The following is a 12,749-nucleotide window of genomic DNA, read 5'->3' on the forward strand; positions in this document are numbered from 1 at the left end:
TGCCTCTTCTGCATTTTAAATGTCTCTCAGAACTTCTTATCTTTAGAAATTTAGTCTTGCACTTCCTTAAACTGCTGCTTGTCCATGTGAAGCAGTGTTAAACATTAGGCCTGGGTGCCAGAATCAGCCTGGCAAAGACTCCAATCTGACCCACTGAAAGGCTTTGGTGTAGTATGAATTGCAGTGGAGGAGGTCTGTCAATTGGAAAAGCTGTAAAACCTAGGAAAATAGAGTCCTTCACCTTTTCCAAGGTAATGTAATGGATAGTAGTAGAACAATCTGAAGACAGAAAAATTCTTGTTTTTCACTGCATACTGTAGAAATACCTACTAAAACATTTGTCTAGCCACTGAGCTACCAAAATTTTTATCTGTAGTTTTACACATTTGTCATGTAGAAAAACTGAGACGTACTGTTGAAATTGCACTCGTATTAAGACCTCACAGATTAAATGTGTAGTGAAATGCATTTACACTGATAGCAAAGGGAGTTTCACTGGTATGGCCCACTTAAGGGTAAAGAAGGTTGTACAAGTTTCTGCTCTAAGATTCAATTCAATTATATTTATATAGCACCGAATCACAACAGCAGTTGCCTCAAGGTGCTTTATATCGTAAAGGTAAAACCCTAGAATAATGAAACCCCAACAATCAAACCAACCCCCTTTGAGCAAGCACTTGACAACAGTAGGAAGGAAAAAACCCCTTTTAACAGGAAGAAACCTCTGGCAGAACCAGGTTCAGGGAGGGGCGGCCGCAACCAGTTGGGGGTGAGAAGAGGAAGACAGAGACTAATAATAACTAATAATTAAGATCTGAGTCATCATTGGTGACAACCTCAACCCTAGGCCTAACTTTTACCCAAGTCTAGGAAATACTCAGTCTAGGGTGACTTCAACAAATGCTTTCATGATGAGTTTATTGGTTAAATCTCTAGCTTCAGGCCATACTGAATAAAACACAATGTTTTATAAATTCTGGTCATTATTAGAGTTTGAAGGATTGTCCAGGGTGTGCTCTTGGGCTAACAACCCAATCACAGTCCGAGCCGCCCCTCGCTCTTCACATCTGGTTTCAAAACACCAGGTGAAGGTGAAAACACTTCATAACAGGATTTACGAACAAGTGGCTGACATCACAGAAGCTACAGCCATCTTTTATATGCAATCTATGTTGGTAATCAAGATACTCTGTCCTTTAGGTATATTTACGCATTTCCCATGAAATAAATGTTAAGATTTATTTCAGACACCTTGCCTACATTGTCTCTCCAGGTTATTTAAATTTGGCAAAAACCTTGATCTAGATTATATGAAATGAGCCAGTTAAAGGTTGCAAACTCACCACAGGTACAAAAAGAGGGTAAGAAGGACAGAAATTGAGAAATTAAGTCAGACAGCAGGAGAGGCAGAGCGGAGTGAGGAGCAAAAGAGCGTGTGAGACAGAGTTTTCTTGGCAGAGCTCCCCAAAGCGCTGCACATTCCCTGCAAGATTAATTGAAGCTGTTTCTGTTTTGTGCTTTTTCAGACTGAATTACCTCCAGATTATGGAGAAACAGCTGTTCATCCACTTCCCCCGGACTCGGCCTGTGTGATTATGCACCGAGCGACAACCAAGACAAACATCCAGTGCTTGCTCGCGCTACCGCGACGAAGCTTTCACGCCTTTTTGATGTTCTTTCTGTTTCACAAGCTGTCACTCATTTCCATAATGATTAATAAAACAAATCAGACACGATAATTACAACGACAAAGAAATATTTATTAAATCTTTTTTGTTTTAGTTAGTCATAGCTGCTCCAACACGTGTATTTACAAAGAAATTGCCTTTTTTTGTAGTTTTGTAGAAAAATCTAGTGAAGGACTGAGCAGGAAACAGACATTAGAATAGTTTAGATGAGTACAGGAGAGGATGGGACTTGTATAGGCACAAGGTACAGTTACTACAATGTTTTAAAGAAATGTGCAGTTTGGTGGCACATCCACGTCTACTTGGGGGAGGGGAAAACACAGTTGTGGCTAACAAAAAGCTTCCCACTGCTAGATGGACCAACAGAAGAAAAAAAGCACACATCTGTATTTCAGATACAGAGGATGGGAAACAGATGCTGCAAACAGAAACAGTGGTGTTAGCTTGAAGCTACATTATAACAAAATCAGGTTAGAGCATGTTACCCGCCCTCCTCGCAGCACAGTTTGCTCAAAAACACACGAAACATCAGCATTTGAGTGGGACTGTCTTCTTCTGCCACTAACACATTGAGCTTTTACACTGATTATTGTTGTTACATGTCAGAAACAGCTGGAGGTGTAGATAAGCAAACGGAAATAAAGAACATCCTGGACCTTTAAAGACACTTTGGATGCAACAATTTAAAACAAAAAAACAAAAAAAAAAAACAAGAGTGGTTTAAGAAAACAAAAGGAAACACAAATTTTTCGAGCTCTTGGACATCCATTTGTACTCTTGTCAGGCCATTTGAGTCATGATTGTAACCGTACTGCATGTTCAATATGTGCCACATTTGCACAAACATATTTTACAGATAGTGGGTGCAATGATGATTCTTGTTTGTTTTTCTTGCTTCATATAAAAGACATATAAAATGAAAGTCTGCATTTTTTTGTATCAAACATTTTTCTTCCCAAAGAACATTAATATGTCAGGTAAATCGCCCTTTAAAAGAGGTGTGGGACGAGAAAAAGGGAGTATCTAACACTGTGTGTTATAACACGCTAACTGTTGGATACACAGTATCCACAAAACAAACAGATTGTTTCGAGGGGTTTCTCAACATGGTGTGGCAGGAGGCGATAATTTCAATGATAGTGGACTTTTAATGGTGGCCAGGCTTAAAAAACAGGACTGATGTTCATGGAGAGGCGAGTGGCCAAGCTGTGACCAAGGAGGAAAATGTTATTTAAATCTTACTAAGCTCTTGAAGAAAATGACAGAAAAGAAATCTGTTAACTAATTCAGACGCGCAGCGTACTTGTTGTGCCGCTATATTAATAACCTTTCACCTCAAACTATTAATTTCCTGAATCTCCTGAAAATAATGCTTTTATACTCTATTCTTGTCTGTCTCAAGTTCTTAGCTTAGTTTTTAATAAGACCTAATATGCTTTTTCTTCATTTCTGTCATGCATATAAACTATTACAATGTTGGGTGCTCACGTGAAGCATGGCTAAAGATTCAAATAATGACATAAGTATGTACAAGTAATCCACGTGAGGCCAAAGCTCAGATTGCTCTAAACACTGTTTCAGATGAGTTTTTCCTCTTTTGGTTCTGTATGATATCATAGAGGGTGGATAACCCTAATATGGTTGTCTTAGCACAGAAGCCGTGCACAGAAGTAATTATAAATTAAATAAGTTATAATTTAAAGGGACACTCCACCAGTTTTAAACATCAGCTTCAGTTTACCAGCCATTCTGAAAGAGTGGTCCTTGTATCTGCCAGGAACAGAGGATCAAATTGAAAACTCAAAGCTATTAATTTTTTTTGGTCTTGTCTTCGGTATTTAAGGGAGCAACTTATAAACTATGCAACAAGTTACACACTGTTGTTTTTCTTCTATGCCACAGGTGTCCTGCACTATAATGGAGTGTTAGGGCCAGATTTAACTACTTACACTACTTATGCTTGTAGACTGAAATCATTACCCCAGTCGCCCAACTTTTTCAACATATTAGTGATACACATATTTATAACAGAACTAAAACAAAAGTCCCAAAAGTATATGTTTGAAAACCTCCAGAGGTATCTCTTTCTGGTTATTTAATAAAAACTTTATGCAAGAAGTATTTTCTTTCTACAAACACCACCTAGCAAGCAAGTGACGTCTTATTACGTGCTCGTGACATGGCATACCTGCCTCAGATGAATCTGATGTTAGCTAACTGCATGCATTCTTTAACTGGCTGTTGTAATTTGAAAAAAATAGTTGCTGCTCAAAAGAAGGTTTGCAAAGAATTTCTGCCAAGTTTTTTAGATGTATATTTTTGGCGCCTTTTGAGGATAACATAGTTGAGTTCCATTATATTCAAGATAAATCTGGGCAGTCTATCTCTAAGCCAGGGCAACTCAAGTGGGGGGGACCAGTGAAACTACATTATATGTGTACAATTATTGAAAAGGTTTTTGTTAATTAATAGAAAATGTCTTTTTTTTTTCTTTTATTGTGGACTGGACAAAAAATGAAAATTTTAAAGTAGTTTGTGGAAAACAGGAACTTTTCTGTCATTTATATTTTGTCTATTTTTGTATGTTATAGTGTGAGTGTGTGTGTGTATGTGGGAGAGGGGGGGGGGGTCTTTATCAATAGAAAAAGCTGTAAAACATGTAAAAATACACTTAACCTTCCATTTAGTTTCCTTTGCCACGGGCCAGAATGGGCCAGGGGCCCACCCCTGATCTAGATGTATATTTAGCACAGGAGCCAGTCAAATAAAATATTTGCATCTCTTTTATTTGCATCTTTGAACCTAAAAAATATGCTATGTAATTACTATCTTTTCTTACCAAAGCTTCAGTTTCTTTCCCTAACTTGGTTTATTTTAACCCAAAGTGGCCCTAACACTCCCGTGCTTCCAGCAGGCAGGCAGTACAGGTGTTGTTCTTTAGCAGTGACATTAGCAAGGCTGTGTTATTTGGCGCTGAGTGAATGTGACAGTAGGATCTGTTTACCACATGTTCCTGCCACATGAGGAGAAAATAGAAGAGCATTATTGATCTCAGCAGGGGCACTACAGTTCTTCACATCTCGCCCTCTTCGTCTCTTTCCCCCCTTCTCTCAGGTCAGTTTCAGTTTGCCCCAAGAGAACAGGACACCACCTCGTGTTTATTCCATCTCCCCTGGTGGTCGATTTTTTCATTCCAGAAATAACTGGTACGAGGGTGCCCCCGGTGTATTTTCTGTACAGATGCCACTTTACACGACATCAAAGAGGGTAAATGAATCACAGTCCCGACCATCCTACGCACACTTCTTCCACCTGCTTTGTAATTCGCCCACCATCTCACTGAAACTTTTTTCGCCACATAAAATTTCTACTTTATTTTAGGGAAGAGAATTCTCCCTGATTTAGAAACAAAGAAAAAATGGACCTCATGTTAGGCATGGACACATCCCTGAACTTTGTAGGAACTTTGCCTTCTATTTACAATAGTTTGTGTTATGACAGTGATTCACAAAAACAATAGTGTAACAGTAAAACTACATTTGTGACATTCATTTAATGACATTTCAAACACAAATATTCTACGATTTCTACACCCTGATAGCACATCAGACTTTTTTTTCCCTCTTCTTCCCGGACTTTGTTAAAAACAATTAAAAACCATCATCAGCGAGCAGTCCAAACAGATACGTAAAACTGTGTGGTTGTTTTTTTTTTTGTTTAATGGTATCAAATTAACTGTGGGTAATATAAACTAACTTAACGGGTAAGGGTGTTTGTTTTTTATTGCCTTTCTACTGTACTTACAGACTGAACCAGAACAGAAAAAAGCACAAGGACTTCACAATAAATAGGAAAATACATTTCGCCAGGCAAAAGACCGTATCGTTGTCTACGCGCCATTCAAATATTTTACTGTACACCCGTGTTGGCTGCTACAATTGAGTTATGTGAATTATTAAAAAATAAAACAAACACATACATTAATCAACCATTAAAATTGCCTCCTATCCAAACACTAAAAGATGAGTGCTTCTTTAACTTTTTCCTTTTTTTAAATCTCTCATAAAGGGTCCTCCACAGTCTGAGACAATGCATCCCTTTTAACCTGAGAGAGAGGTTAATCCATCAAAGGCCCGCCCCGTACCTCCACGCCTGTACCAACAGTCTCCAACAAATAGCATCTTTCTTTGTTTTCCTTTTTGCCGATGTGCCGCTCCAGGATCTTCTTCCACGTTGAAGTGAGATTTAATCATGTTACATGTTGGAGGTTATGTAATGTAAAAAACTAAACAAAAAACAGAGTTCATCTGTAAACTTCAGAGGGGTCCTGCTGTGCTTCTTTGCCATTCGCGTTAAAAAGTGTACTGATTGTGTAGACATTGTGTCCTGTGTGTTTATATGTTTAAAAGCATGTTTCTGTGCTTGTTTTAAATGCAAAAAAAAAGGTGTAATATCTGCATACTTTAAATGGTAGAGAGGCGAATAGGTAAAAGACGCTTTCACCTTGGGGCGCCACGACCATCGGCACTCGCCAGAAAGTCAAAAATCAAACTAGTTGGCATTTTACAAAGTCAAAAAACATCAAAGGCTTCAGCACCGAAGTCCCTTCCTCTCTCTTTGTAATGAGAGATTGTCAGTGATTTGTTTTAATTTTTTTTATTTATTTCATTTTTTCTTTTAAAAGTGCTCCTTGAGGGGAGAGGTTGCAGGGTAGAGCGGCCTGTGCTCCAGTTAGGACAGTCCATCCCTGATTTCTACATCTCGCTGCTATAAAGACAAGATGACAGCCAGGAGTATGAGGGTGGAGCTGAGCAGGAGAACTGAAGTCTGGCACCGTCCAGCGGAGTTCACATCCCTTCTTGCTGGCTCTGGTGACTCGTGACTGACACCATCTAAGAGCAAACAGATGAAAATGCACACTTAACAGGGAAAGCTGAAATTGTGTGATGATTTTGAGTAGAAGGCTCCCTCATGCAAAATTTTGATTGTGTATTTTAACCTCCTAAGACCTGCACTCTTCCACGGCATGCATTTTTCATTTCTCTTTGATATTTGGGCATATTGGGAACCAATGAATGTAAAAACAAAGAATTACCAGATTTTTTTTTTACCTGATTTTTGTTTCTAAGAAAAATGAGAGCCACATATGAGGATATTCGTTTAAAATTTCAATAAAATTTCATAAGTGGATATCAGGTAGACCTTCCTTGTAGAGCAAAATTGAGTATTTTGGTCTAAATAACCCAAAATGGGATGTCCACATATGTGGACGCCAGGTCCTAGGAGGTTAATACAGTTTCATTTATATATGGCCCAGCCACCTCAAAGCACTTTATATTGTAAGGCAGAGACCCTACAATAGCACATAAAACATCAACAATCAAGCACCTTTAAGCAAGTGCTTGGTGACAGTGGGAAGGAAAAACTCCCTTTTAACAGGAAGAGCCCTCCAGTAGAACCAGACTCAGGGAGGGGGGCCTGCAGCGACTGGTTGGAAGGTGTATTTGACCCACTAATGAATCGTTAGCAGACCAGCCGTGTGTGGTTAAATTGCTGTCCTGCAGAAGTTACGTTTCTATTTATGAAGAATTTTCTGAATTTCTGTTTCATATCTATGAGGTTCTGGTTGGACTGAATATAGTTTTCTGGTTAATACAAATTGCGATTATTGCTAATTTTAATCTCCAACAGATTGCCTGTAACTTGACCCAATTCAACCACAAATTGGTAGCAGATTGAGTCTGTCTTTTACAGTCAATGAGATTGCGAGTTCATTGCTAATGGTGGCAATAATTTTGGCCATGGTCTCCAACCACTGTTTTCCCTTTTGTGACAGAAATATCTTAAAAGGCAACAAATGATTCAGAAAGAGCTTTACAAATGTTTTATATAGAGATGGAGCCCAAGAAAGTCCCACCAGCAACAGAGAAGGAAAGAGTCATGGTTTTCGACTGCCTTTTTTTTTAGCTTAGAGGCCTCCTTGTCATGTCTAACTGCTATCAAAAGTCAACTGATAAATGCCTAAAAGCTGCAGTTTGGTGGGATGCACTAGAAACACGTTGAAGAACAAAGAACTGAGCTTTTCTAAACTAATGAACAAAACAACAAGCCTTGCATGTGACAAAAGTGGATCCCAGGCATAAGACAAGCGGCACTAAAAGATTAAATTAAGCTTAAAGCAAATTTTGACAATATTTAACCTGTATGCAGTGAGTAATGTTGCTATATTTACAAATGCCTTAACTAACTAGCCTGCTAACACACAGCTAACTAAGCTTTTTATTGCCTTATTCGAAATGCTGGGTGCTAAAACAATGTCCTGTCATAGAAGATGGCTAAAAACATCAGATTTTGCTAGTTCCTTGTTATGGGTGCAATTTTTTAGAGTTACGCCTTGCACCTAATACCTTAACTCTATTCAAAGCTCCATCTAAAAAAATCTATCCATTTGCCCTATGTCCAAGTTTTTTTCTTTCATGTCTATGTCACCTGATACTGCAGCCACCAAAGACTCCAGGAAGTCACGACACCTAGTCAAGACACGACACCTACATTTAACTGAATTAAAAGGAGCCGCCATTTTTTTCTGCTAATCATAGCTAACCTACTTCATCCTCCAGCTTTGTATTTAAGTGACACACTGGGAAATAGCGATGCAAATCCAAGTCTCGGTATATCACGATTACCTGAATGCCAGTCAATCAACTAAATTTTTGTCGATCATTTTATTGACTAACGTCATCCAAACCTCTGACTCGATGGTTAATCTGTCCATCACCACGTGTTCAGAATAATCTTTATCTATCCCACATGATTCCGTCACCATCACACACTGACAAACATCATGAACTGTACAGTATATTCCCACCAACCTCCAGGTTCTAGGGAGTTGTGACTATTATCATCAAAATTGACTCCTTCTTCCACGGTCCCAGAGTTTTTCACACAATTGTCTAAGAGAAACAAAGAGGAGAGAGGAGATGTGTAGATTAGACGAGTTGAACGTCACACGCGCGCAGTCCGATCACACGCTGGCACACATAAAGAATGGAAAACCAGGCAGAGCAGACACAACAATCTGGGACTCACTCTGAGGCCTGACGAAGACTTTGAGTCGAAGGCAGCTCCTTCTTCCTCTGTCGTCAGAGATGGAGGCTGTGGACACATCACACGGAGTTAAGAAACAAAGGCACTTCAAACATGCCAGCTTCAGTTTCAGATATCGAAATACCTTCTTTGATCTAATCTACTGCTGCGTGATCAGGGGAAATGTCATTCTGAATTAAAATGTCAGTTAAAATGTCACTATTATTACCACACTTGAACTTCTTAATTTGACAAAAGATACCTTTATACTTTGCAATAAAACAGCTTTGAGAGCACGAGTATCAGCGCTGCACCCTATCAGGCTTCATTCTAACACGCAACCCAAACACCAGCCACTCAGATGTGCCGGTGCTAAAGAGAGCTTTGCAGTTTACAGACATGTGTCTGGAAGTTGGGGGCAGAGTCAAAACTATTTGAAACAACTGGCAATGTGGGCTATACTTGTTCACGTTTGCGCTGTTGTTGAGTCTTTAACTCGCCACCTGCAGCATAGAAGATAAAAGTCAAAACACAAAGAGCTTTGTAGTGCTGTGAAACCAAGCATGAAAAATAAAAAATCTCCAGCCATTGTTTGTGCTTCTCATCCATGTCTTTGATGGTTTATCTTTGTGCATTCCCCTTTCTGTTTAGCAACCAATCTGCACATGACCTATGTGCAGTTTTGTCGCTGTCGTCTCCCTAGCCTCTATAATGGTTACAATCCCCATAATTATTGTTTCTGTATAACCAATGTGCTACACAGACAGACACCTATATCAGGCCACACATCCAAATTAAGTAATTGCATTTAACAGTAGACAACTCCAGCTTGATTATAGCATGCTTTAAAATGTTTTGGTGGTGTCTTTAGCTAAAGCCTTTGTGGAAACTGGCCAAGTATGACATGCATATTTTTAATAATGATTCTAAAAGGGATCCAACGATGGTAAATGGGCGCTTTTAGAAGCAATCATACCTCTTGTATCCCTCTTGCAAATCCAGCACCAGCATTGCAACGCAAAAACTGCTGGGTCCAAATTTAGACCTACTGACATTAGTGGCAACGGAAAGGACTACCAGGATTGGCAGATGCAGCACACAAAGACATACAACTTAAGCTTGTAATGCTGCACAATAATGGGTTCTCAAAGCTAGAAAGGTTCTGCACCAACAAAGCAACTGCACTGCAGGAAAAGAGTTCTTTGTTACCTGAATCTGTGGAACCAAATCTAACCATCCTATTGCAAAATTATAGGGACTGGAGTTCTTTAAACCACTGAGATGGGTAACGATGGATGTGTGATGTGATGGAAACTGTTTACTTTGCTCTTAGTATCGAACTGTATTTAGCTGACATCGAATGTCTGGTCATAACTGTGATCACCCTTTAAAAAAAACTGGATACTTCTTGTATTGCTGTTTGTGTTTGATATTCAAGGAGTTTGGCTTTAAAAAAAGGACGTTTTACCAGTTTTGAAGCTTTGATATTTTCAGCCTAGTCATATCAGCGAAATACTTTATTTGTAGTCGGACCTTCTGCATTTGCATTCTTCAATAACTCCGAATCACCCAAGTCCCAGATGAAGTTGCTCAAACTGCCTAATTATCTGATAATGAACCCTATTGTAGGGAAAATTATTAACAGGTAACCGTGGTGTTTGCAGTATTCCTGATGTATTACCTAAAAAAGCCAGACCATTTCTATGACATGCTCCACAGCCATGACCAGTGGAGGCACAGAGAGCTCTCTAGACAGCAGAAAGGTAAAAAAAAAATTGCATAGCTACATTACAAGATTGCTTTTCTGTTCCAAATCCACTCGACGTTATCTATTCGCATTCACTTTGCGGCCTCTTAGCTCTCTAAATCTACCTTCATTCATAAACATCAGCGGAGCAGTAGAAACGAACAATCTGACAAGGTCGATTGTTTCTCCATCAGAGGTATTCCACTCTTATCTCCCTTTAAATTCGGTCTGAAGAGCTTTATCTCGGTGTCTGAACTTCCCTCTCATCCTGATGTAAAAGCATTTCTGCTCTATATTTTATGTCAATGTCACCCTCGTATTTCCAAGTCTAATTTGGCCAGGGGCAGTCATTTCTGCAGATGTGTGGCACGCTGTTATGCTCACCTTCGAAATCTCATTTCCTTTGGTTCCTGATTGTGAAAGGCAAAGATTAGAATTTGTGTGTGTGCCTGCGTGTGTTTCTGGGGTTGGGCATGTTTGCTGTGATTGTTTTCCCGAGCTAACAAAACTAATTAGTTTTCAAGTAGTACCGGGGTCCGAGCAGCTAATAGAGCGCTGAGGGTGTCACCAGCTGTGACGAATGGTTTGCACTTTTCTCAATAATATATTTTGCTTTTCTTTTTCTTGCCTTCTTATCTTAGTCCCACAATATTTTTTCCTCTCTTTCTCTAGCTTCGCCTCACATGTCTTGATACAGCGACCTCTGCCATTTCCTGCTGCCTGTCAAGTGTCTGAAACTGCTCTTGATCTGACCGTTCAAACACACACACGCCCTAGATGACTTGATAAGCATGCATGTGCGCATGTATGTATGTTGTGGTTCCTGTATGTACATCTGTGCAAAGAGGTCTCCACAATTTGTCCACGGACACTTGGCTACCCCGTCACGCAGACCCTCCATGTGATAGATTCTAGCCCAGCGGTAAATTCCTGATAAAAGTAAACCATGTCGGTATTTCCAGTTGCAGATGACCTGGGGCGTCATATTTCAAAAAGGCATTTTATCAGATGCTGCGCGGCTGTGAGAGGAGATAAAAATCATCTTTAAACTTTACCATGAGAGAAATATTGGAAGTGAAGCAGCAGAGGGAGGAAATGAATGACAGAAACGTTGTCAATCACGCTGCTTCTGTCTGTGTCCGCGGGTATTGAGTAACTTACCTCACAGCCCAACGGTGGCTGGAACAGAACTTGAGTGAACTGAACTCGACTGGCCAGACTGACTCTTTATGTCGCTCATGCTCCTTATGTCTAGCTTTCCTTGGCTTTTGTTATCTCACTCTAACTTTGCTCAATGGCTATAAAAAGTTTATTTCTGCATACTTGCACGGAACGTCTGGAAGGACACAGACAAAAACAATTGTCCCAACTTTCCATCCGAGACATTCTTTTAATCTTATCGGATTCGAGCTGCAACTAAGATAAGAATCATTTTAGCCTTTAAAATAACTTCTTGATTATTTTTCCATTAAATTATTACTTCTTTTTTTTTACAAAACATTTGAAAAAAGTTGAAATGAAAACCTAAAAGTTATACGTATACTGTACTGCCAATGACTTATTAAAGTACTGAAACACAATTTAAACCCACTTGATCTGCAGACACTGCAGTCATCCTGTGACAAACAAGCAGTTTTTATAACTTTCATCAAAAACCTGTAAATTTCAGCCCATCCTCCCACCCATGCCCCTTTTTTAAAAAGATTCTGTTATGTCAAAGGTAAGTATAAGGTGTTCTCTGGTGATTGTGATGCAACAGGCTTAGGCAATAGTTGGGCCTTAGTGACACAGACCTAGAGACTGCTCAGTGACCCACTCTCAACCTCCAGTCACTAGTGGAAAATATTGGCAAGTGATTACAGGAAGCTCCCACTTGTCGCTATGTAATCAGTTGCAAACAGTGTGTGGCAAAGTAAAAACTGTGCCTTCTTAAACAAACACATTTTAAGAGGCGTGCCTTTTACTGTGAAGCCAAACAGTCTCCGCTTCTGGTTTGTATCACATTTTTTACAGTTTGACTACCACTTACTGAATAGTTGGTTTGTTGGTTTGCGAGTTTTTGCAGCCGAGTTGGCGTCTTCAATGCAAACCACAGGCAACCGTCGCAATCTGCTATTAACCGAAGCAAATCCCAAGAAGATTTTCGGCACCTCTTTGAGACCAATTTGAGAAAGCAGCGGGAAGCAAGCTACAGCAATATCTAACCAACCAAGTGTGGAATACACAAT

The 12,749-nt window shown here is 39.6% G+C and overlaps 1 protein-coding gene across 2 annotated transcripts in view; it reads right to left on the reverse strand.

The window, feature by feature from the left end:
- Positions 1-1,739: 1,739 nt before the first annotated feature.
- The window catches only part of LOC101487687 (ephrin-A5b), an 87,391-nt gene continuing 76,381 nt past the window's right edge, over positions 1,740-12,749 (reverse strand). The window contains exons 3-5 of one of the 2 annotated variants that reach the window (XM_004538484.3): positions 8,778-8,843; positions 8,561-8,641; positions 1,740-6,580 (exon numbers count right to left, since the gene is read on the reverse strand). In XM_004538484.3, the coding sequence (XP_004538541.1) occupies positions 6,456-6,580; positions 8,561-8,641; positions 8,778-8,843 (272 nt within the window). In that variant the 3' untranslated portion in view covers positions 1,740-6,455. The remainder of the gene's footprint in view (positions 6,581-8,560; positions 8,642-8,777; positions 8,844-12,749) is intronic. The other variant, XM_004538485.3, reaches the window with a different exon arrangement.

Source organism: Maylandia zebra, linkage group LG7 (assembly GCF_041146795.1).
Source record: "Maylandia zebra isolate NMK-2024a linkage group LG7, Mzebra_GT3a, whole genome shotgun sequence".
In the NCBI taxonomy this organism is placed as follows: Eukaryota; Metazoa; Chordata; class Actinopteri; order Cichliformes; family Cichlidae; genus Maylandia; species Maylandia zebra.